Consider the following 26,086-nt stretch of genomic DNA (forward strand, 5'->3'; position numbering starts at 1 on the left):
CCCAGCCGCTCCGTGGCATGTGGGATCTTCCCGGACCGGGGCACGAACCCGTGTCCCCTGCATCGGCAGGTGGACTCTCAACCACTGCACCACCAGGGAATCCCAAGATTTCATTCTTTTTAATGGCTGAATAATATTACATTGTGTATAGATACACATCTCACAGTTTCTTTATCCATTTCTTTTTTTATGGACACTTAGGTTGTTTACTCATCTGTTGTAAATAATGCTGCAGTGGGACTTCCTGGTGGTCCAGTGGTTAAGACTCAGTGCTCCCAATGCAGGTGACCTGGGTTCAATCCCTGGTCAGGGAACTAGATCCTGCATGCTGCAACTAAAGGAGTCTGCATGCCGCAACTAAAGGAGCCCGCATGCTCACAACTAAAGATCCCGCATGCCGCAATAAAGATCCCGCGTGCTGCACCTAAGACCTGGCGCAGCCAAATAAATATTTTTTTTTAAATGCTGCAATGAACAGGGAGATGCATATATCTTTTTAAGATAGTGTTTTCATTTTCTTCATGTAAATACCCAGAAGTGGAATTGCTGGATATTATGTTAGTTCTGTTTTATTTATTTGAGGAACATCTGTATTATTTTCCATGGTGTCTGCACCGATTTACATTCCCACTAATGGAGCACAATTGTTCCCTTTTCTCTGCATCCTTGCCAGCACTTGTTATTTCTTATATATATATATATATATATATATATATATATATATATATTTTAAATGTTATTCTAAGAATTGTGAGGTGATATCTCATTGTGGTTTTAATTTTCATTCCCCTGATGATGAATAAAGTTCAGCATCTTTTCATGTATCTGTTGGCCATCTGTATGATTTCTTTGGAAGAAAGTCTGTTCAGATCTTCTGCCTAATTTTTAATCAGAATTTTTGTTGTTTTTATTGTTGAGTTGTGAGTTCTTTATACATTTTAGATATTAAGTCCCTTATCAAATATATGATTTGCAGATATTTTCTCCCAGCCTTTAGGTTGCCTTTGCATTTTGTTGATAGATTCCATCGCTGTCCACAAACTTCTTAGATTGATGTAGACCTACTTGCTTATTTTTGTTTCTTTTGCCTTTACTTTTGATTTCAGATCTAAAAAATCATTGACAAGATATCAAGGAGCTTTGTTTTCTTCTAGAAGTTTTTTTTGCAGGTATTACATTCAAGTCTTTATTCTGTTTTGAGTTAATGTATGCATATGGTGTAAGATAGTGGTCCAGTTTCATTCTTTTGTATGTGCCTTTCAGTTTTCTCAATACTAATTATTGATGACACTGTCCTTTCCCTCTTGCATATTCTTGGCTCCTTTGTTGTGAATTTATTGATTGCTTGTGCGTGGGTTTATTTCTGGGCTTTCTATTCTCTTCCATTGACTTATGTGTCTGTTTTAAGGCCAATAGCATGCTGTTTTAATTACGATACTTTGTAACATCATTTGAAATCAGGGAATGTGATGCCTTCACCTTTTTTATTCTTTTTCAAGGTTGCTTTGGCTATTTGGTGTCTTTTTGGTTCCATACAAATTTTAGGATTATTCGTTCCATTTTATGTACATGTTTTTGCATGTAGAGAAGTTTTTGGCTCATTTGTGTAAATAACAAGTGGTGTGATTGCTAGATCATATTTAAGATTATGTTAGTTTTGTAAGAAACCACAAACTCTTACAAAGTGGCTATACCATTTGGCATTTTCATCAGTAATGAATGAAAGTTTTTGCTGTTCCACATCATTTCTAATATTTGGTGTTTTCCATATTCTGGATTTTGGCCGTTGTCATAGGTGTTTAATGGTATCACATTTGTTTTAACACATATTTTCCTCAATTAAATCTATGGCTTTTTTTTTTTCTTTTTTTGCGGTACGCGGGCTTCTCACTGTTGTGGCCTCTCCCACTGCGGAGCACAGGCTCCGGACGCGCAGGCCCAGCGGCCATGGCTCTCGGGCCCAGCTGCACCGCGGCACGTGGGATCTTCCCAGACCGGGGCACGACCCCGCGTCCCCTGCATCGGCAAGCGGACTCTCAACCACTGCGCCACCAGGGAAGCCCAAGAGTATACATTTTTGAGCACAGATGGAACAACTAAAATATTCACCACTGTCAAATTTAGGTAAAGAGAGATTTTATTCCAAAGGATTATGACAGTAGAGAGAGTGCTGCAACCACAAAATCTGAAAAGTCTCAACACCAGACAGAAAAGAACTCTTCATTTATACTGAGGGCTAAAGAAGTCTAGGAAAAAAATCCCATATGCAGAATAAATGAGCAGGTGGCATGACGCACAGTTGATCAGGGAACGTTTCACCCTTAAGTCACCTACTCTTGGGAGTGGATGGTGTGGCAACAGGCTTCTTCTGAATTACAGTGCTCAAGAGTGGTCCAAAATTCAGGGGCCTTGGGAGAGGAGAAAAACGTTAAGTAAATGTTGCTTAAATCATGTTTACAAGCATTGTTCCGAGTGATCAATGAGGACAAACAATTCAGTAATCGTTGACAAGGCAAAGGGTGGGATTTTGGAGGGTCTGTATCTGGATGGTTCCTAAGGAAACAAAGGGGCCAACGTAAGTCTCATTGAAACTAATGGGGAAGAGTGGTTCTTAGTAAGTAAGCTGTTAAAAGGGGAAAGGAATCCTTTTACCTTTGCTGTTTTCCAGAGTTACAGAATTAGACTGAAGTCCAACGTTGTCACTATATAATGACACCAAGGAAAATTCAAAAGATAATGTATGTTAATTTTGAAAATTTGAACAATAGACACTCAGTTTCTGAAGCTAGTGATGTTATCGGAAAATCTTATGGAATAAAGAACAAGTAAGAATAGCCACAAAAGAGAAGCCAAAAGAAAGTGGATGTCCATAGGAGACATGTTTATTCATGACTGGTAGACCAATGAAGTTAAAAATTCAGAAATATGCTAAAGTGCACATGAAAAGTTAATAAGTAGCAAAACCTACAGTGGAGACATTAATATTCGGGAAATGGAAATTCCTATCACAATAAGAAAGGGTCTTATTCATCACATCCTATAGCAAGATAAAGGTCAAAGGGTAAAAAATAAAATATGGTTGAAACACACTATTATAAAACAATTATGCTCCAATAAAGATGTTAAAAAAAAAAGACAACATGAAGGAGGAAAAAAAATACGGTTGAATTATTCAATAAGGCTTGATGCTCAAGCACCTGACTGTGTAGCCAGTTACTTGCTCACAGCCTCCAACAGAGCCCCTCAGACAATGACAGGTTTGGGGTTGAAAATTTTCCTCAGTGATTTTTGATGCCTCCAAGTGAATGGGGAACAGAAGTGAAAATTATGCTCTGCAGGGAAGTGAGTGCAAAAATGGCACATTCCGCAAGGCACAATTTTGCCTTTCCTGTCACAGTCCAGTTTCCATCACCTACTCTAAAACTCAGGCTTTCGCTTAATAAGAACGTGTTAACTGCCTGGGGTCTCAGAAGTTCCCGGATCAGACCACGCCCACAACCTCGAGCCCCGCCCCCTCCCCCCGTCCCAGAGCTCTCAGCGCCTCGCTGCTCAGAGGATCCTCGTCTTTGCTCGCCGACGGTTCTCAACTCTCCGCTTCTGCACCTAGCCTGGCTCCAAAGGACACCAGACCACTTCAAAGGATCCAAAGTAGAGAAGCAGAGCCTCTCCGGAGGGAAGAGGAACAGACCAGAATCTCCCAAGGGCGGGTTCGAAGGCTACACCCGGCGTCCACAGGCTGCGCCCAGCCATCAGCCACCACTTCCACCCACCGGAACGTCCTTGGACGCGCCCGTTAGTGGCCCCGCCCTTGACCTGCCTCCTTGCGCACGCGCATTTGAGGTGCAGACCCGGAACGAGGGGCGCGCTCTCGCGAGTGAGTCTCGGTTTTTCGGTCCGAAACTAACGGCGCTATGCAATTTCAGGCCCCGCTTCTCCACACCTCGTTTTCGGGGGTCTCCCGGTAAGTTAAAACCCCCTGAACGCGGTCGTCGCTCTCGCTCTGAGTCCGCCCCTTTCGCCTCTCGCGGCGTCGGCAGAAGACTCGGTTCGGTCCTGGGAGTGTGGGTCCGGTTCCGGTTTAAATCGCTCTGAGGCAGGTGCCGGCCCCAACTTTCTGCTTTCGGTCCGTAGAGACACTGACCTCCTGCAGCGACGTTTTCCTACTCTGACTCCCTTTCTCAAACCTTGGTGTGACTCCCGGCTCCCCTCCCCTCCCCACCCCCACTCAGTACTGTTGCCATCCCCCGCTCTTTTTTTTTTTTTTTTTTTTCCGGTACACGGGCCTTTCACTGTTGTGGGCTCTCCCGCTGCGGAGCACAGGCTCCGGACGCGCAGGCTCAGCGGCCATGCCTTACGGGCCCAGCGGCTCCGCGGCATGTGGGATCTTCCCGGACCGGGGCACGAACCCGTGTCCCCTGTATCGGCAGGCGGACTCTCAGCCACTGCGCCACCAGGGAAGCCCCACCCCCTTTCTTTGATGGCTCATTGAGTCGTGACAGTTGATGTATCCTCACACTTGTTTTACCTTTAATCTCAGAAGCGATTGGGTATGTTTTAAATGTCCAAATTACTTTCACTCTAAATTTCATTGTTCAGATTATGAGGTTTATATGCTTTCTGCTGTATTCTGTATTGGGACTGTTCTCTGATATGTGGTAGATAACTTCACTATGCATGTGGTAAGGATGTTGATCACCTTCTAACACTCAAAACCTAGTTTAACCAGTTAGTTTAATATTCAGTAGCTTCTTTCTTCCCTTAAGTGATCTGCTCAATTAGTGAGCTCTGAGTTTAAGTGTCCAACTAAGTAGATTGTCCCCCAAGTCCTCTTTGTCCTTTCTGTGCAGCTGTTAACTGATGGGCTGGATTTGTTACTGAGCTGGGCTCTTGGACTCTAATCAGTAGAAATTGGTAACAGGCCAGACGAAGAATTCAGGCAAAGCTTTATTGGGACTCGTGAGCGAGAACAAGAAACAGGTGCCCTTGCTCGCCCCCTGATGGGGGGGTGTGGTGCGAGCTGGTCCCTTAAAGGGGGTGAAGGTAGAGGCAGTTCGGTGGGTCGGGCCAGACGTGTAGCTTGGGTGGTCCGCCCACCCCCTTGGTGGTGCCGGGTGCAGGGACCATGCGCAGGACCCTGCTTTGGCTCTCAGCGCCTCAGAAGTGGCAGTTGGGTTTTGGCCTTTTTGTTTCTTATTGTTCATCAGCTGTTTGCCCAAGCTGTGCATGTTTGCAGTTAGTTTTAGTGCCTTATGGTTTCTTTGTATTCTGGGTTCAGGACACATTTGTCCAGGTGCAGGCACTGTAGTCAAGGGTCCCAGGTTCCAGCCTTTTCTAGATTGATGTGAAACTTTGTTCCCACAGAACCCACGTGTTCATGATGAAGAGATTGTCAGGGCTCATCTCCACGGGTGACCCTCTTTCTTGTTTTTCTGGAGGAATAACTATTTGTAATTTCATAGTTTTTGACTGTAATATCTTCTGGAAAAGAGGAGTTAAGTGCTTGAATTTGATTAAACCCATGAAACAGAAGCTTCTCTTGCTCAGGAATACGAAAGGTAATCTGGAATTAGGACATTTAAACCCTTTCTACCTAAACCTATCCAGGCTGCCACCTCTACCCAGTTCTGCTCACCTAACTCAGATTTCTTCAGGGTAACTTGGTAATATGACTCCCCCTCCGAGCCTCAGTGTACCCACCTGTGACATGGAGAAGACAGAGAAGACCAGTTTGCCCGGTTATAACTGAAATTTGAAACATGTTCTGGTCTACCAACAATTATGAAAAAACACTTAAAGAAAGAGGCAGGGGCATAGGCCCAGAGACAGAGGCATACCTTTTTCTCAGCTTGTCTTTCTCTCTCTCTGTATCGGGGGTAAATCATAGTTTGATTGTGTCATCTCTTGCCATTAAATCCTCTTATGGTTTCCCATCACCCTCGGGACAAATTGTTCAGTGTCGCTCCAGCAGGGAGCCCTGGAGATGGGCTGGCCCCCAGATTTGCTCCCAATTATTGCATCAGATGGTAACTCCATTCACAATCCCTGTTGATCCGGGCGGCAGAGACTTAGCTCAGTCAATTCCAGGTCCTCCTCTTAGTTTTCAAAAAATGGGGGAAGAATTTCTGTCACCACATGGTGCTTTTTAAAATGGCTATTATTAACAGTACTATTTTCCTCTCCCCCTTTCTACTGTGGCTCATGCCATCCTTTTCTAAATTTAATGTATCCTCACACTTGTTTTAACTTAATCTCAGAACCCATTGGTTATATTTTTAAAAATATTTACTTATTTGGCTGCGTCTGGTCTTAGTTGCAGCACATGGGATCTTTAGTTGTGGTGTGCAAACTCTTAGTTGCGGCATGTGGGATCTAGTTCGCTGACCAGGGATCGAACCCGGGCTCCCTGCATTGGGAGCACAGAGTGTTAGCCACTGGACTACCAGGGAAGTCCCTGGATATTTTTTAAATTTCCAGGGAAATAACTTTACAGTATTTCACTATGTGTGTGGTTAAGGCTGTTGATAATCCTTTAACATTCAAAACCTAGTTTAACTAGTTTAACATTCAGTAGCTGCTTTCTTCCCTTAAGTGATTTGCTAAATTAGTGAGCTCTGAGCTGAAGGCTCCAGCTAAGTAGATGCTCCCCTCTAATTCCCTTTGTCCTTTCTGTGCAGATGTTGAAGGATGGGCTGGATTTTTTTTTTTTTTTTTAATTTTTTGGCCACACCATGTGGCGTGTGGGATCTTAGTTCCCTGACCAGGGATAGAACCCACACCCCCTGCAGTGGAAGCGTGGAGTCTTAACTACTGGACCGCCAGGGATGTCCCAGGATGGGCTGGGTTGATGGGGAATTTTGTTCCAACAGAGCCCATGTGTTCATGATGAAGAGATTGCTCAGAGCTCCTCTCCACAGGTGACTCTCTTTCATGGTCTCCTGGAGTAATAACTATTTATAATTTTGTATTTTTGATTCTGTTTTTTGGGAATAGAGGAATTAAATGTTTGGGTTTGATTAAACCATGAAAGAGAAGCTTCTCTTGCTCAGGAATATGGAAGGTAATCTGGAATTAGGACAAACTCTTTGTATTTAAACTTATCCAGGCCACCACTCACACTCAGTTCTGCTCACTCAACTCAGACTTCTCCAGGGTGACTTGGTAAAATTACTTCCCCTCTGAGTCTCATGCACCACCTATAACATGGAGAAGATAGAGCAGACCAGGTTTTTAGAGTCTGAGCAAATGGGATCCCTGAAATGATTTTGAAAATTGGTCTTGTGTTTGCATGTGGCAGGTTTTTTGGATGTGTGCCCAGTTATCATTAGAATTTGAAATACGTCCTAGTCCTCCAGCAATAATGAAATCCACTAAGAAAGAGGCAGGCGCATAGGCCCAGAGAAAGAGGTGTGACTCTTAGCTTCTTTCTCTATCTATGAATCGTGGGGTAAATCTTTTTTCTTTTTTCTTTATTTGAGACTTGTGATGGTTTCATAGTGTATGCAGATGTCAAATCACTATTTAGTATATTTGAAACTAACATGTATTGTACATCTATTATACTTCAAAAAATTAGAAAAAAAAAGCTAATGTGACTTTAGAATACATTTGATATAAATGCAACATTCGATATCAATATCATAAAAACAGATGGTTGATTCTTCATCTCTTCAGTAGAATATTCTGTTTTGGACTTTGGGCCAAATTTTAGGAAGAACCTTTGACAATGTAAGATGCTTACATGGGAAAGCAGAACCAAGCCAAAGGACTTGTGACAACTTTTTGAATAATTGCTTAATTACAATCTTCACATAAACCCTGGAGCACTATAACTGAGTGCGAGAAACAATATTGGTTTATGCTGTTTGTCATACAACAATACACAGTATGTTTTACTGAAGGCAGAGGTTATGAAGAAAAGATTAGACCACGTGGTTGTGGAAACTTGTAGTGTTGGATGCGTTGCTGCGTGTGTCCACGCTAATCAGTACCAGTGAGGGTATGAGTGGGCAGGTAATGCAGTCAAATGGAGAGCAGTTCCTACTCTGATTGAGGGGGTAAGAAGGCTACTTGTTGAAGATAGAAAATACCTCATCAACATGGACGACCCTAGCTCCTTAGGTATTATTATATCCTCATATTTAATGACCTGGCTCCAGTCCCAGCTGGCATAACATCCACTTTTTAAACAGTGCTCGAAGTTGCACCAGCGGATGTGTTGGGAGCCACATCCTTGTACCTTCTGGTAAACACAGATTTTAGCACTAGTAATCCAATAGGAAAGTAATAAAGTGATATTCACAATAAAATGACATTACTGTGAAAGTCATATTGCTGTAAACACAATGACGTCTACCAACTGGTGTATGCTTCCTTCTGCTTCTGCAGTTACACCTCTGCTCATTCAATGTCAACAACTTATTTCCAGTAAGACATTGAAACACAGATATTTCTTTCGTAATAATTATGTTTTCATCGAGCGTTACATGATTAAGGGTATCGTCTCGGGACTTCCCTGGTGGTCCAGTGGCTAAGACTCCACACTGCCAATGCAAGGGGCCTGGGTTCAATCCCTGGTCAGGGAACTAGATCCCACGTGCTGCAACTAAAACTTCCGCAACTAAAAAGATCCCACATGCCACAACTAAGACCCGACGCAGCCAAATAAATAAATAAATACAATTTTTAAAAAAGGATATCGTCTTACTACTCAAACACCTTGTTTCAAATGGCCTATAAGTAGACCCCACTGAATGATGAGGAGCTGGGTAAGTCAGTTACTATAAGGTAGGCTTTCAAATTTTGTTCAGGAGAGATCTCAGGAGATGGTTGCCAGCATGTGGAACCAAGTGCAAGCTACGAGAGTGGAAAACATGTTCTCTTTTACACAGAGCTTACATTCTTTTAGGGAAAATAGATATGTGAATATTTTAAAACATACCTTGTTAAATGGAATAATAGAAGCATGCGTAAACTGCAGAGGTGAATAATTCTTTCTGGGTGGGATTAAATGGGACCATTAGGGGAAGAGAAAGAATCAGGAGAGGCAGCTCTTACAGCCATTTCATCTTAGTTTATTTTTATTATTCAAGTTGGATTTAAATAGTTTATATTAATTTAACAGCTAATAAAGGAGAAGCAGCATTCCAAAAGAAAGTAAGTGTGTTGTCGGGGTGAAGAAGAGGATATTAGCATCCTGTAATGTTGCTTGGATGCAGAGCGTGACGCAGAGAGTGAAAGAAATGCAGGCAAAGCAGGGGTCCTGTCACCAGGGGACTCACGACATATTCTCTCCTAAGGAGCTTGATTTGATCCTGTTGACACGAAGAGGTCATTGAGAGGCTAAAACAAGATACTAATAGGTCAGTGTTGCATTTTAAATAGTGAACTCTCATAAGTATGTGGATTATGGATTGAAGGAAGAAGAAATCACAGGCAAGGGAAACTTCACAGATCTTTGAAATTATCTGACACGTGAGGATGCGTGTGGGGTAGAAAGCATCATACGAAAGGAAAGGATGAATTTGAAACCTATTGAGAAGGTAGAGTCTGTGTCCTTTGATGATTTATTAGATGTAGGTAAGAGGACAGGATGGAGTAATTGAAGATGATACATTGTTCCCTGGAAGAATAGATACTGTGCCACTAATTAAGTTGAAGAAACAAGTATAATTACAGGTTTTAGGGTAAATCTTAAGTTTAATTGTGTCATCTCTTGGCATTAAACCCTCTTAGGGTTTCCCATCGCCTTCAGGACAGAAATCTGAAGTCTTCAGTAGAGCGTCAGCAGGGAGCTCTGGAGCTGGGGGGCCCTTCGGAGTTGCTCCCACTTGTCGGATGGGACAAGCCTCCTATCCTGCACCAGCCAGTCACTGGATGCTGGCTTCCTTGGGAGGAGCCAGGGGCTGGGACGAGGCACTTGCCTCTGGCTGAGGGCCAGGTGGACAAGGACGGCGCAGTTGCAGCGCAGCGGGCGTTCCAGCAGCAGCAGGGAGGGCTTCCTGAAGAAGGGGGTGACAGGCTCACTGACTGGTCTCCTTATCGGAGGTTATTCTGTCTGCATCCGTCCTGTTGCTGTGGCCCTTCTCTCCCCCATATTAAGGTTCTCCCTGTGTGTATACTTGTGGCAGGGGAGGGAGGTATGTTGATTCTAAGCATTTAAGAACGTATTTTTGTCACACAGAATAATCCTACCTGAGAAAGCAGCTCAGAGGAAGAGGACAGAAAGGAGAAGGAATGGCCCTTTCCCAGGTGAAAGTCATATTCTTTGTGGACTGTTCTCTCCTTCCTAAAATGACACGTTTTGGATGCGCTGAGCTTCTTGGTCTATGAAGTTTCCTGTCTAAAATATTTAATCACACACAGGGCCTTCCCTCCGTCTCCTCTCACCTCCCTGCAGATTCCATGTCACTGTGACCCAGTGACGGGGAACTTGGGAAGAGCCCCCTTTCAGGTGGTCATCCCGTGAAAGGTTTATACTGAGGTGTGGACTGGAGATGGGGAGCAGGCTCTGTGGTGTCAGTGAGGTAGGGCAGTGAGGACTGTTTAGTGCTCCCTTCTGGTGCCCTTTCAGCTCCATAGAAACCAGGATGAAAGAGACTACATGTGTAAGTGATGTGCTTCTGTGCACAGATACCTGAGGAGGTCTAGACTGGAAGACTGATATGGGGAAACATGCTTTGTCAGATTTTATGAGTGCCTTTGAAATAAAAGGAGTGAATCAGTGTTTTTCACTCTAAAATACCAGTACTGTAAAGTAGAATGGGAAGTTGAGAAACAGAAATAAATAATAGGGTGTTATCTAACAATAAAGGTTTTAAAAATTATTCACAGCACGTTCGTCTTACAGAGACCCTCCTGTTCATGTAGGGACTCTCATGCAGCATGTATTTTATTTATTTATTTAAAAAGATTTATTTATTTATTTACTTTGGCTGTGCCAGGTCTTTGTTGCAGCACGTGGGATCTTTGTTCCAGCATGTGGGACCTTTGGTTGCAGCATGCAGGATCTTTTTTATTTGCGGTATGCATGTGGGATCTAGTTCCCCAACCAAGGATTGAACCTGGGCCCCCTGCATTGGGAGCGTGGAGTCTTACCCACTGGACCACCAGGGAAGTCCCAGCATGTGTTTTAGATAAAGATGGTTATAATTTAGCCAAGACATAGGAGCACAAATTTCTGTCATCAGATAGACTGGAGCCAAATTATGATTCTGCTGCTTGTTGTTCAGTGTTATATTTTTTTGTTTTAAACACTTCATAGATATAGTTTTGTAATTCAACTTCACACAGCGATGCAGTTTAGAGACTAAGATGTAAAATATCCCCTTCCCTGTCACATCTTAACACCATCACTTACTGTCTCCATCAGAAAACACTGTTCGTTCTCAGGGCAAATCTTACAGAAGTACATTTATATGTGGAAATGTGATTTTAGAAAATATTCTTTACTAAATATTTTGTTATGGTATTTTATTCTTCAAATTTAAATATCTACATACCATATATCTTAGACTTCTTTTCATGAACAGACATGGAGATGACTTTCTTTTTTGTATTCTCAGTGGAGCATTCTCTTAATGAAGATAAATGGGTCCTTTACAGTTTTTACTGTTATAAGAAAAGGCCGGGACTTCCCTGGTGGTCCAGTGGTTAAGAATCCACCTTCCAATGCAGAGGATGCAGGTTTGATCCCTGGTCAGGGAACAAGATCCCATATGCCGTGGGGCAACGGAGCCCCTGCGCTGCAGCTACTGAGCCTGTCCACTCTAGAGCCCATCTGCCACAACTAGAGAGGCTGCGTGCCGCAACAGTTGCCCGTGTGCCGCCACTAAGACCTGATGCAGCCAAATAAGTAAAATAAATTTATTATTATTAAAAACAAAAGCCACAGTGGCTGCTCCTGAGCATGCCAACTTTACTACAGATTTCTAAGAATTTCTCCAGAATGGGAAGCTTGAGCATGATTACTGGGTTAATAATGGTGTTCATAAGGAAGCACAGATACTACAGTTACTAAATAAAGATTTTAAATCAACTGTCTTAATCGTACTCAGAGACTTAAGGGAAACCATGGACAGAGAACTAAAAGAAAGTAGGAGAAAACTGTTTCAAGAAACAGAAAATATCAATAAAGAGAATTAGAAATTCTAGAGCTGAAAAGTACCACAACTGAAATTGAGAATTCACTAGAGGATTTCAACAGCAGATTGACAATCAGAATAAAGAATCAGTGAACCTGAACATAGGTTAACTGGAATTATCCCCTCTAAATAGAAGAAAGGTGGTAAAAAGAAACATGAACAGAGACCAAGAAACTTTTGAGACATTCCCAAGAATACCAGTATACACATAATAGGAGTCCTAGAAGGAAAGGAGAAACAGGAAAGGGCAGAAATAATATCTGAAGAAATAAGAGCTGAAAAACCTCACAAATTTATTAAAAATGTGAACCTGCAAATCCAAGAAAGTCAACAAACTCCAAGTATGATGAATTCATAGAGAGCTTGGGCAAGACACATAGTCAATTGTTAAAATACAGAAAAAGAATGTAGAGAGTAGCAAGACAGAAATGACTTCTCATGTACAAAGATGCTTAATAAAATCAACAGCCTCTTTCTCAGAAACTGTGGAGGCCAGGAAGGAATCTGATAATATACTTAAATTTTGAAAGATTAAAAAAATTCATTATGAGGCAAACTATGCTTTAAAATTGGTAATGAAATTTAGAGACTCCTAGATAAACAAAAGCTGAGGAAGTTCACACTGACAGACTTATACTACATGAAACACTAAATGGAATTCTTGAGGCCAAAATGAAAGGCTATAGCAGTACCTCAAAGGCACAGGAACAAATAAAGAACAGTGGTACTATAACTACATAGGTGTATATAAAAGGCAGGATTACTGTATTTTTTGGTTTATAACTCATTTTTTAACCTGAATTAAAAGGCAAATGTGTAAACAATCATTATAAATCTGTTATTGAATGCAAAATATATAAAGAAGTAATTTTTGACAATAACAATATAAAGGGAGACAGGATATATATATATATATATAAAATATATAATCTGCAGGGTAACCACTAAGAAAATAATTTTAACATATATAGAAATGTGAATATGAAGGGAATCAAAATGTTATGCATGTACAGACATACACAAAGAAGGAAACGAGAGGAATTACAAGACCAAGAAAATATTGGACGTACAGAAAGCAAACAGCTAAATAGCAAAAGTAATTCCTCCCTTGTTTATTGGGTACTTTTAATGTAAGTAGATCAAACTCTTCATTAAAAGTCAACGATTGCAAGAATTTTTATAGAATGATTCTACTGTATCTTTCTACAGAATGCTAGCTTTAAGATACTCAAATAAGTTGAAAGTGAAAGGAAAAACATTGTGGAAATAGTTACCAATCTTAGCTACACGAATGTCAGATTAAATAAACTTTAAGTCATAAAACTGTTACCAAAGAAGTTCAAAGATATTTATATATATATATATAAAATTATATATGCATATACATATATATAAGGTACATGTAAGGTATATGTATTTATATACATAAAAGAGTCAATTCATCAAGATGAAACAACTGTAAACAATATATACATAAGTACAAAGCCCCACAGTTTTTGAAGCAAAATTTGAGGAGAGATAGACAGTTCAACTATAATAGTTGGAGACCTCAAAATACTCTCCTTTTAAACTTTTTTTTTTTGGCTGTGTTGAGTCTTCGTTGCTACATGCGGGCTTTCTCTAGTTTTGGCGAGCGGGGGCTACTCTTCATTGCAGTGTGCGGGCTTCTCATTACAGTGGCTTCACTTGCTGCGGAGCGTGGCTCTAGGCACATGGGCTTTAGTAGTTGCAGCCTGCAGGCTCAGTAGTTGTGGCACACGGGCCGTAGGGCAGGTGGGCTTCAGTAGCTGTGGTGTGCAGGCTCAGTAGTTGTGGCTCACGGGCTCTAGAGTGCAGGCTCAGTAGTTATGGTGCATGGGTTTAGTTGCTCCACAGCATGTGGGATCTTCCCAGACCAGGGATTGAACCCGTGTCCCCTGCATTGGCAGGTGGATTCTTAACCACTGCACCACCAGGGAAGTCCCTCAATACTCTCCTTTTAATAACCAGAGAGTAGCTCAATAAGGAAATAAAGAACTGAGCAAAACTGTAAACCAAGCAAACACTGTAGACCTAAGAGAAATATACAGAACACTCCATATAGCAAAAACGGAGTGTACTCAAAACTAGGAACAGAAGGGATTATCTTTGGCCTTAGAAAGGATATTTATTAAAGTCTCACAGTTAACATCATACTCGTTGTTAAAGATGGAAACCTTTCCCATATAATCAGGAAGAAGCAAGTGTGGGGACACATCTTTGGCACTGTATGTCAACATTGTACTGAATATCTAGCCAGATAAATTAGACCCAAAAAAAGAAAGAAAGAAAAGATGTCAAAATTAAAAAAGAAGTCAAACTACATTCACAGAAAACATGCTCTTATACGTAAAAACATCTGAGCAATCCTTAAAAAGACCATTAGTGATAATAAACAAATTCACTGAGGTTACAGAATACAATATCAATACCCAATATTCAGTAGTATTTCTGTACACTAGCAATAAACATATTGAAAGTAAGTGAAACAATTCCATTTACAAGACCATCAAAAAGAATAAGAATTTATCCAAGGAATTGGAAGATTTGTACAATGAAAACTAAAAATATTTCTTAAAGAATTGAAGGGAAATTTAAATAAATGTCAAGATATCCTTTGTTGATGGTAAGACTTAGAGTAGTTAAGATGGCAGTGCTCACCAAAGTGTTATAAAAATTGACAGCAATCCATGTCAAAATCCCAGCAGCCTTTTCTGTACAAGTGAGAACCTGATCCTTAAATTCATTTTGAATTAGTATGGACCCCAAATACCCAAAATAAGTGTGAAAAAGAGTAAAGTTGGAGGACTTACACTCCCAACATCAAACCTAACTGCAAACCATGGATAAAACTCTGGTTCCAGCTTGAGAAGAGTAATACAGATCAAAATGATAGACGAAGAGTCCACAAATAAACCCATACATCTATAGCCTATTACTTTTTCACAGGGTGCCAGAAACATTCAAGCAAAAAAAGTACTCTTAAAAAGTAGTCTCTCCAGTTGTACTGGGACAACTGGATATCCATGTGAAAGAGAATGAAATTGGACCTGTGCCTCTCACCATATAAATCAGTAAATTCAAAATGAATCAAAGACTAAGTGTAACAGGTAAAACTATAATACCCTTAAGTGAAAGCATAAGGATAAATCTTCATGATGTGGACTGGCAGTGGATTTTTTTTTAGATAGGACACTGAAAGCAAAAGATAGAAAGACAAAAATAGATAAGTTGAGCTTCACCAAAATTAATAATATTTGTACACTGAAGGACACTGTCACATAATTGAAAACATAATCTACCAAGTGAGAGGAAGTATTTCCAAATCACATATCTGGTGTCTATTACCTAGAATATATGAAGAACTCCTATACATCAAGAACCAAAATACAAAGAACCTATAGCAAAGGACTTTAATAGAACTTTCTTCACAGAAGATAGAGAAGTAACCAAGAAGCAAACAGATGTTCAATGAAATTAGTCAATAGTAAAATGCAAAATCAAAACTACCATGAGATATAATTTCACACTCACACCTGATACGATGACTATAATAAAACAGAATAACAAGTTTTGGTAAAGATGTAGAGAAGTTAGAATCCTGATAAGTTGCCGGTAAAGTGTTGTAGCCATTGTGGAAAACAAAACCATGTGACCTAGTGATTCCACTGCTAGATAAATACCAAAAAGAAATGAGAACATAATTCAAACACATACTTCTGCATGAACGTTCCAGCAGCATGGGGCTTCCCTGGTGGCGCATCCCTGGTGGCACAGTGGTTGAGAATCCACCTGCCAGTGCAGGGGACACAGGTTCAAGCCCTGGTCCGGGAAGATCCCACATGCCGCGGAGCAGCTAAGCCTGTGTGCCACAACTACTGAGCCTGCGCTCTAGAGCCTGCGAGCCTGAGCTACTGAAGCCTGAGTGCCTAGAGCCCATGCTCCACAACAAAGAGAAACCACCACAATGAGAAGCCTACGCACCGCAATGAAGAGTAGCCCCCACTTGCCACAACTAAAGAAAGCCCGTGCTCAGCAACAAAAACCCAACGCAGCCAAAAATAAATTAATTTAAAAAAAAAGAAAGTTCCAGCAGCAGTGTTAGTAATAGACAAAAGGTGATTATAACCCAAATGTCCACCAAGGGATGAGTGAATAACCTGTGGTTTACTCATACAGTGGAATATGACTCGGCCATGAAAAGGAATGCAGTACTGCCACATAACTGTAGCATGGCTGAGCCAAAAAATTATTCACAGTGACAGAAACCAGACAAAAGGTCACATTTTATACCATCCCAGTTATATGGAAATATCCCAAACAGGTACATCCATTGAGACATTGCATTACTGGTGTCCAGGGACTGAGGCAAACGGGGGAGAAAGAAGCAACTGCTGAAATGGGTAAAGGATTTCTTTTGGGGATGACTGAAATATTTTTGAACAAGAAAGAGGTGATGTTTGTTCAACATTATAAATGTACTAAGTGCCACTGAATGGTACTTTAAAAATGGCTAACTTTATGTTATATGCATTTCACCTCGGTTACATAAAGAGAAGCATAACTTGCTCAAAGTTATCTTACATGGATCAGTCAGAACATTCACTCCAGCCAAGTCAATCCTTACACGTCTGTTTCTGTAAGTTTGTGTCAAACTCAGAACTCTCTCCTTGTCCACTTGGTGAAATGTGCTTTCCTTTCAGGGACTGTTGACATTCAAGGATGTGGCCATCACGTTCTCTCAGGAGGAGTGGGAATGCCTGGACCCTGCTCAGAGGGCCTTGTATACTGACGTGATGCTGGAGACCTACAGGAACCTGCTTTCCCTGGATGAGGATAATTTCCCTCCGAAAGTCGGTAACTAATTTGTATATCTTTGCATCTCCCCTTGGGAGTCTTTTAAGAGCCCCTAGCATGCTTGCGAGAGTTTCAAATCCCTGTTCTTAAGAGAGTGAAGCTGTTTGGATTCAGAATGAAAGGCTTCATAAAGTGGCTTATGACTAACTTCTCCTTTCTTCAGAAGTTTGGCCCATGCTTGATTAGTGGTGGTTTGTAGAATATTAGTCAGAAAGCCTTATGGCAAATTAAAAAAAATTTCAATCTGTGGTTATACTCTTGAGCTTCTGATTGAGTAGTTCTTGGAAGGGTGCTAGATATCTACACATTTAAAATCATCTCTAAACATTCAGGAGGCAGTCAGTTGATTACTTTTTGAAACACTTTTCTAGATCCATCTATAATACCCTTTCTTCTTAGCTGAACAAAGCACTGAGTATAGCATTATCATGTTGGGTTTTTTTTTATAAATTGAAATCTCTTTTGAGGTGAACAGTATCTTCACTATGGAACAAGGGGAAGAGCCCTGATCTGTGGAAAGTGAAGTGAAAATAGGGAAAAATACAGAGAGGTCAGGATGTATTACTGTTATTATTTTTTTTGGCCTCACCATGCTGCTTGTGGGATCTTAGTTCCCCGACCAGGGGTTGAACCCAGGCCCTCGGCAGTGAAAGCACAGAGTCCTAACCACTGGACTGAAAGGGAATTCCTGGTCAGAATGTATTTAGATGTGAACTTAAATGAGAGCTCAGATGGGCACAGAGCAAGCTTCTTCATTAAATATTCTTTGAGAAGTTCTCCTCAAATGGGAAAGAACCATGGGAAAATAGAAGTCCATTTCATATGAGTTCTCAAAGGAAATTTAACCCTGCACAAGCATCCTTATCACTGTGTTACTCAAATATATGCAAGTTTAAACTCCCACTCTGCTATGGTACTCCAGCTCATTCAAAGCCAAAGCAAAGGCTTTATCATGACCTATAACACTCTACTATCTGGCCCCTCCTACCATTTTGATGTCTTGGTTTGAGAGGGATGGAAAGTCCTCTTTCCCCTTCATCTCTTGGTTTTCAGTTAATACATATCAGAGCTAAGTCCCCTATAGTTCTGACCCCAGGACCTATTTAGTTTTCTCCACATTTTATAGTTTTGGGAGAACTTCTCAGGGGATAGGCAAAATAGCTGCTCTTCCACTATATCTGGGGTGCCATGAATCTTATGGGGCTGTGTCAGGCCTTCTCAGCCTGTTCAGGCTCCTGAGCCATTTTTTCAGTTTGCCACATGTATGTAAAGAGGAATGGGGTGCACATTTTGAGGTTGTTACTCAGAAGTAATATAATGACTAGAGACTGAGATCCTCTTTGATCCCAGCTGCTACATGGTAGTATATCTCAGTGTTTCAGGCGTTCACCCTACTACAGCCTGTGGGTAGAGCATACCACCCCTTCTCAAGAGGACCACAGTTGGACCGTGTCATTTTTTCTCATATCTTGTATTTTTCTCCCTCTTCAGCTCTCTGCCTAGTACTGGAACATAGAAAGACCTTAGTCGTTCTGATTTCTTTCTCTCTTCTAAGATTTTGCCTCTGAAACTTTTTTTTTTTTTTTTTTAATTTAAAAAAAAGTTTTTGGCTGTGTTGGGTTTTCGTTGCGGTGCATGGACTTTCTCCAGTTGCAGCGAGCGGGGGCTACTCTTTGTTGCAGTGTGAGGGCTTCTCATTGTGGTGGCTTCTCTTGTTGCGGAGCACAGGCTCTAGGCATGTGGGCTTCAGTAGTTGCAGCAGCAAGCTCAGTAGTTGCAGCTTGTGGGCCGTAGAGCACACAGGCTTCAGTAGTTGCAGCATGGGGGCTCAGTAGGTGCAGCACGTGGGCTCTAGGGTGTGGGGGCTTCAGTAGTTGTGGCGCACGGGCTTAGTTGCTCCGCGGCATGTGGGATCTTCCTGGACCAGGGATCGAACCCATGTCCCCTGCATTGGCAGGCAGATTCTTAACCACTGTGCCACCAGGGAAGTCCCTGAAACTTGTTTTTTAAACACACATTCCAGGGGCCTAAAGTTTCAATCTCTTTGCGCCTTTAGTTCATAGGCAGCTTATGGTGGACACTTTGATGCAGGGGGTTTACTGTTTAAGAGAAGATTCTTTTTTTTTTTTCTTTTTGCGGTATGCGGGCCTCTCACTGCTGTGGCCTCCCCCGTTGCGGAGCACAGGCTCCGGATGCGCAGGCCCAGCGGCCATGGCTCACGGGCCCAGCCGCTCCGCGGCATATGGGATCCTCCCAGACCGGGGCACGAACCCGTATCCCCTGCATCGGCAGGCGGACTCTCAACCACTGCGCCACCAGGGAGGCCCTAAGAGAAGATTCTTGGAGCAAAACACTGAACAATATGTTGCAATATTATCCTGCTCTACATGCAGAAATGTTTCTTGAAGCCACTGGATAGAGTGGTCAGCATGTCCAAGAAACTAAGATAGAAAGTATCAGGAGACCCCGACCAATAAGGACCTCCAGCTGTCCTTCTAGTTCTTGTGGAGTTTAACAATGCCTCTCTAGGGCAGGGTGACAGTGTGGGTAGGAAACAATATGGTCATCAACTCTGAGGTGGCAATAAAAGTTGTAAGAACTTATCCTAAGGAGAACACTGGCCAAGTTCACAACCTCATACCTGCGAGACTGATTAAACTACTGTTCACGCCGCATTGTTAATCCTGTGTGTGCCGTCCTTCATTCACTTGCAACAAATAGGATTTCGACATGTCTTATTGAGGAAGCTTATACATTTGAATGGTGCTGACATGTTTTCTTTTTTTATTTTTTTTTTTATTTTTTATTTTTTATTTTTTTTTATTTTTTTATTTTTTTTGCTGTACGCGGGCCTCTCACTGTTGTGGCCTCTCCCGTTGCGGAGCACAGGCTCCGGACGCACAGGCCCAGCGGCCATGGCTCACGGGCCCAGCCGCTCCGCGGCATATGGGATCCTCCCAGACCGGGGCACGAACCCGTATCCCCTGCATCGGCAGGCGGACTCTCAACCACTGCGCCACCAGGGAGGCCCTGTTTTCTTTTTTTAAATTAAAAAAATTTTTTTTTAATTTTATACAATTTTTAAAGGCTACATTCCATTTACAGTTATTACAAAATATTGGCTCTATTCCCCATGTTGTACAACACATCCCTGAGCCTATCTTACACCCAATAGTTTGTCCTTCCCACTCTCCCACCTCTATATTGCCCCTCCCCCACTGTAACCACTAGTTATATCTCTGCACCTGCTGCTTTTTTGTTGTATTCAGTAGTTTGTTATATTTTAAAAATTCTACATATAAGTGATACCATACAGTATTTATCTTTCTCTGTCTGACTTACTTCACTTAGCATAAAACCTTTCAAGTACATCCATGTTGCTGCACATGGCAAAATTTCATTCTTTTTTATGACTATTATTCCACTGTGTGTGTGTGTGTGTGTGTGTGTGTGTGTGTGTGTGTACAGCACATTTTTTTTTTTTTTAATCCATTTGTCTGTTGATGGACCCTGAGGCTGCTTCCATATCTTGGCAATTGTAAATAATGCTGCTATGAACATTGGGGTGCATGTGTTTTTTTGAATTACTGTTTTGGGGCTTTTTTGGATATATACCCAGGATTGGAATTGCTGGGTTATATGGTAATTGTAGCTGTAGTTTTATGAGAAAACCTCCATACTGTTTTGCAAAGTGGCTGCACGAATTTAAATTCCCACCAGCACTGTAGGAGGGTTCCCTTTTCTCCATATCCTTGCCAGCACTTTCTGTGTTCTTTTTGAGGTAACTATTCTGACAAGTGTGAGGGGATATCATTTGGTTTGGATTTGCTTTTCCCTGATGGTTAGTGGTGTTGAGCATCTTTTCATGTACTTGTTGGCCATCTGCATTTCTTCTTTAGAAAAATGACTGTTCAGTTCTTGTGCCCTTTTTAAAATCGGGTTGTATGGTTTTTGGGTTTTTTTGCGGTATGCAGGCCTCTCACTGTTGTGGCCTCTCCCGTTGCGGTGCACAGGCTCTGGAGGCACAGGCTCAGCGGCCATGGCTCACGGGCCCAGCCGCTCCGTGGCATGTGAGATCTTCCTGGACTGGGGCACGAACCCGTGTTCCCTACATTGGCAGGCGGACTCTCAACCACTTCGCCACCAGGGAAGCCCGGTTGTACGTTTTTTTGATGTAATGTTGTATGAGCTGTTTAAATATGTTGGATATTAATCCCTTATCATTTATATCATTTGCAAATATTTTCTCCCATTTAGTAGGCTGTCTTTTCCTTTTGTTGATGGTTTCCTTTGTTGTGCAAAAGCTTTTAAATTTAATTAGGTCCCATTTGTTTACTTGTGCTTTTATTTCCATTACTTTAGGAGATGGATCCCCAAAAATACTGCTGCAATTTATGTCAAAGAGTGTTCTGCCTGTTTTTCTCTCGGAGTTTTATGGTATATGGTCTTATATTCAGGTCTTTAATCCCTTTTGAGTTTAGTTTTGTATATGGTTTTAGGGAATGTCCTAATTTCATTCTTTTACATGTAGCTGTACAGTTTTCTGAGCACCGCTTGTTTGAAGAGACTGTCTTCTACATTTTATATTCTTGCCTCCTTTGTGGTAGATTAATTGAACATGAGTACCTGGATTTTTTTATAGCCTCTCGTGTTCCACTGATCTATGTGTCTCGTTTTGCCAGTGCCATACTGTTTCAATTACTGTAGCTTGTAGTATAGTCCCTAGGGAGCATGATTCCTCCAGCTCTGTTCTTCTTTCTCAAGATTGTTTGGCTATTCAGGGTCCTTTGTGTTTCCATACAAATTAAAAAAAATTTTTTTCTAGTTCTGTGAAAAATGCCATTGGTGTTGTGATAGGGATTACACTGAATCTGTAGATTGCCTTAGTAGTATGGTCATTTTAACAATATTGATTCTTCCAGTCCAGGAACACAGTATATCTTTCCATCCTTTTGTGTCATCTTCAGTTTCTTTCATCTGTGTCTTGTAGTTTTTGGAGTACAGGTATTTTGCCTCCTTAGGTAGGTTTATTCCTAGGTTTTATTCTTTTTGATGTGATGGTAAATGGGGTTGTTTTCTTAATTTTCTCATTCTAATACTTCATTGTTAATTTATAGAAATGCAGCAGATTTCTGTATATTAATTATGTATCCTACAACTTTACGGAATTCATTGATGAGCTCTAGTAGTTTTCTGGTGGTGTCCTCAGGCTTTTCTATGTACAGTATCATGTCATCTGCAAAGAGTGATAGTTTTACTTCTTCCTTTCCAACTTGTATTCCTTCTATTTCTTTTTCTTCTCTGATTATTGTGATAATTTATTCAAAATTATGTTGAATAAAAGTAGCCTGAGTGGGCATCCTTGTCTCGTTCCTGATCTTAGAGGAAATGCTTTCAGCTTTTCAGCACTGAATATGATGTTAGCTATGGATTTGTTATATATGGCCTTTATTATGTTGAGGTATGTTCCCTCTGTGTCTGCTTTTTGGAGAGTTTTTGTTTTATCATAAATAGATGTTGAATTTTATCAAAAGGTTTTCCAGTATCTATTGAGATGAGCATAAGGTTTTCATTCTTTTTCTTATGATCAGTATTTTTTTAACTGAAGTATAGTTGATTTACAATGTTGTGTTAATTTCTGCTGTACAGCAGTGATTCAGTTATTTTTTTATATATATATATATATTCTTTTTTTAATGTACTTTTCCATTATGGTTTATCATAGGATATTGAATATAGTTCTCTATACTATACAGTAGGACCTTGTTGTTTATCCAGTCTATATATAAAAGCTTACATGTGCTAACCCCAACCTCCTACTCCACCCGTTCCCCAACCCCATCCCCCTTGGCAACCACTAGCCTGTCCTCTATATCCGTGATTCTGTTGCTGTTTCATAGATAGGTTCATTTGTGTCATAATATAGATTCCATATATAAGTAATAACATATGGTATTTCTCTTTCTCTTTCTGACTTACTTCACTTAGTATGATAATCTCTAGTTGCATCCATGTTGCTGCAAATGGCATTATTTCGTTCCTTTCTATGGCTGAGTAGTATTCCATTGTATATATGTACCACATCTTCTTCATCCATTCTTCTGTTGATGGACACTTAGGTTGCTTCCATGTCTTGGCTATTGTGAATAGTACTATGGACATAGGGGTTCATGTGTCTTTTTGAATTATAGTTTTGTCTAGATATATGTCCAGGACTGGGATTGCTGGATCATAAGGTAATTCTATTTTTAGTTTTCTGAGGAACCTCCATACTTTTTTCCACAGTAGCTGCACCAACTTACATTACCACCAACAGTGTAGGGTTCCCTTTTTCCATACCCTCTCCAGCATTTGTTATTTGTAGAATTTTTAAGGATGGCCATCCTGACTCGTATGAGGTGGTACCTCATTTTAGTTTTGATTTGCATTTCTCTAATAATGAGCAATGTTGAGGATCTTTCCATGTGCCTACTGGCCATCTGTATTTTTTCTTTGAAGAAATGTCTATTTAGGTATTCTGCCCATTTTTCAACTGGGTTGTTTTTTTGTTGTTGAGTTGTATGAGCTGTTTGTATATTTGGAAACTAAGCCCTTGTCTATCGCATTGTTTGCAAATATTTTCTCCCATTCTGTAGGTTGTCTTTCCGTTTTATTGATGGTTTCCTTTGCTATGCAAAATCTTGTAAGTTTGATTAGGTCCCATTTGTTTCTTTTTGCTTTTATTTCTATTGCCTTGGGAGACTGACCTAAGAAAACATTGGTACAATTTATGTCAGGGAATGTTTTGCCTATGTTCTCTTTTAGGAGTTTTATGGTGTCATGTCTTATGTTTAAGTCTGTAAGCCATTTTGAGTTTATTTTTGTGTATGGTGAGAGGGTGTGTTCTAACTTCACTGATTTACATGTGGCTATCCAACTTTCCCAGCACCACTTGCTGAAGAGAATGTCTTTTTCCCATTGTATATTCTTGCCTCCTTTGTCGAAGATGAATTGACCACAGGCATGTGGGTTTATTTCTGGGCTCTCTCTTCTGTTCCATTGATACATATGTCTGTTTTTGTGCCAGTACCATGCTGTCTGATTACTGTAGCTTTGTAGTATTATCTGAAGTCTGTGATGATTATGCCTCCTGCTTTGTTCTTTTTCTTCAGGATTGCTTTGGCAATTCTGGTTTTTTTATGGTTCCACATTTATTTTGTTTGGGACCCTCTTTACTTCCTGTACCTGGATATCTGTTTCCTTTTTTTAGGTTTGGAAATTTTTCAGCCATAATTTCTTCAAATACACTTTCGACCCCCTTTTCTCTTTCTTCCCCTCTGGAATCCCTATTATATACAGATTGGCACACTTTATTATATCCCACAGATCTCTTATATTGCTTTTATTTTATTTTTTCATTTGGTTTTCTGTCTGCTGTCATGATTGTGTGATTTCCATTATTCTACCCTTCTGGTCACTTATTCTTTCTTCTGCATTATTCATTGGGCAGTTGATTGCCTTTAGCTGAGCTTTCATCTGTACAAATGAGTTTTCTAGTTTTTCTTGGTTCCCCTTAATAGTTTGTAGTTCCTTTTTACAGTACTCTGCATTTCTGTTGATAGCCTTTATTAATTCCTTCAGTATTTTCTTTTTGAAGTTGGTGTCTGTTAGACTGAAGAGGTCTGTTTCATTGTTTGTTGTTTCAAGGGAATTCTCTTGGTCTTTTAACTGGGAGTGGTTCCTCTACTTTTTCATCTTAATTATATTTGTCTTACCCTGTGAGTTTAGGAGAAGCAATTGTCTACTGTGGTCTTCGAGGGCTATTTGTATGTGGGGGTGTCCCTGTGTAGCTTGTGTGGGCTTAATATATTTGGTGCAAGGGCTGTTTTTAGTATGGATGCCTGTCGCGTGTGTCATCAGTGTGTGCTCTGATCGTTATCTCCTTGATAGGAGATGTGCAGGTGAGGTGGCTGGTGTCGGGTCCTGGGGTTTTAGGCAGCGGTGGTGGCTCAGGTGCACCCCCTGAGCACGTAATGGGAACGGAGGTGGCTTATGACCATTCCTGGAGTCCGGGTGGGTAGCAGTGGCAGCTCCTGACCACTTCTGGAGTCTGTGAGGGTGGCAGAGGCAGATCATGACCAGCCCTGGAGCCAGTACAGGTGGTGTCCTGTTCTCTGAGAGCAGGCACGTGCACAGGGAAAAAGGGTATGATGGCGAGTCACCCCTTCCCTCGCCCACCCCTCAAACAATGGTGCCTGGCCTCTAAGGCACCCCGGGCTTCCTCCACATGCACCCTCAATTGCGGTTGCACCAGAATCCAGTCTCCCCGCGCCCCACCCCCCAGACCTATTTCCGCACAACCATCCCCAGTCCTCTTCCCAGGCCTGATCACCAGAGCCTGAGTTCCAGCTCCCAGGATGTGCATCTCAGGCTGGGAAGTGCAGGGCGGTGGCACTGACTATGTGCTTCTCCCTCCACTCTTGCTGCCTCAGACCGTCTGCTGCGTTCTCCTCGGAGGCTCTGAAGCTCCCCTTCTGTCTCAGCAGATGCCCCTGCCAGTGAGGGGGCTTCCCAGGGTGCAGGAACCTTCCCTCTTTCACAGCTCCCTGCCTTCTCACTTTTTTTTTTTTCCTACCCTGTTATGTGGAGATTTTCTTGCCCTTTCAGCAGTCTGAGGTTGTCTGCCAGTGTTCAGTAGATATTATGTGAGAATCGTTCCCCATGGAGATGTATTTTTCATGTATTTGTGGGAGAAGGTGAGCTTCACATCCTACTGCTCCACCATCTTGGTTGCTCCTTCTGGTTTTTATTTTTCAGTTTTTTAATGTGTTGTATCATATTGATTGATTTGCAGATATTGAAAAATCCTTTCATCCTGGGATAAATTCCACTTGATTGTGATCTATGATCTTTTTAATGTATTGTTGGATTCGGTTTGCTAGTATCTTGTTGAGCATTTTTGCATCTATGTTCATTGGTGATACTGGCCTGTAATTTTCTTTTTTTTGTGATATCTTTGTCTGGTTTTGGTATCAGGGTGATGCTGGCCTCATTTTTGTTTTTAATTGAAGTGTAGTTGATTTACAATGTTC

General features: G+C 41.3%; 2 protein-coding genes across 4 annotated transcripts in view; one reads left to right on the forward strand and one right to left on the reverse strand.

Moving 5' to 3' along the window:
- LOC309794915 (uncharacterized protein) overlaps positions 1-26,086 on the reverse strand; it is a 385,639-nt gene that overhangs the window by 327,697 nt on the left and 31,856 nt on the right. The gene's annotated exons all lie outside the window — the stretch shown is intronic.
- The window catches only part of LOC309794927 (zinc finger protein 677-like), a 43,321-nt gene continuing 18,219 nt past the window's right edge, over positions 985-26,086 (forward strand). For 2 of the 3 annotated variants that reach the window (XM_082606874.1, XM_082606875.1), the window contains exons 1-3: positions 985-2,427; positions 2,669-3,961; positions 16,862-17,015. In XM_082606874.1, the coding sequence (XP_082463000.1) occupies positions 3,292-3,961; positions 16,862-16,950 (759 nt within the window). In that variant the 5' untranslated portion in view covers positions 985-2,427; positions 2,669-3,291 and the 3' untranslated portion in view covers positions 16,951-17,015. Of the gene's footprint in view, positions 2,428-2,668; positions 3,962-10,180; positions 10,249-16,861; positions 17,016-26,086 lie in introns of all 3 variants that reach the window. The other variant, XM_082606876.1, reaches the window with a different exon arrangement.

Source organism: Mesoplodon mirus (assembly GCF_964341445.2).
Source record: "Mesoplodon mirus genome assembly, chromosome: 19".
Lineage (NCBI taxonomy): Eukaryota > Metazoa > Chordata > Mammalia > Artiodactyla > Ziphiidae > Mesoplodon > Mesoplodon mirus.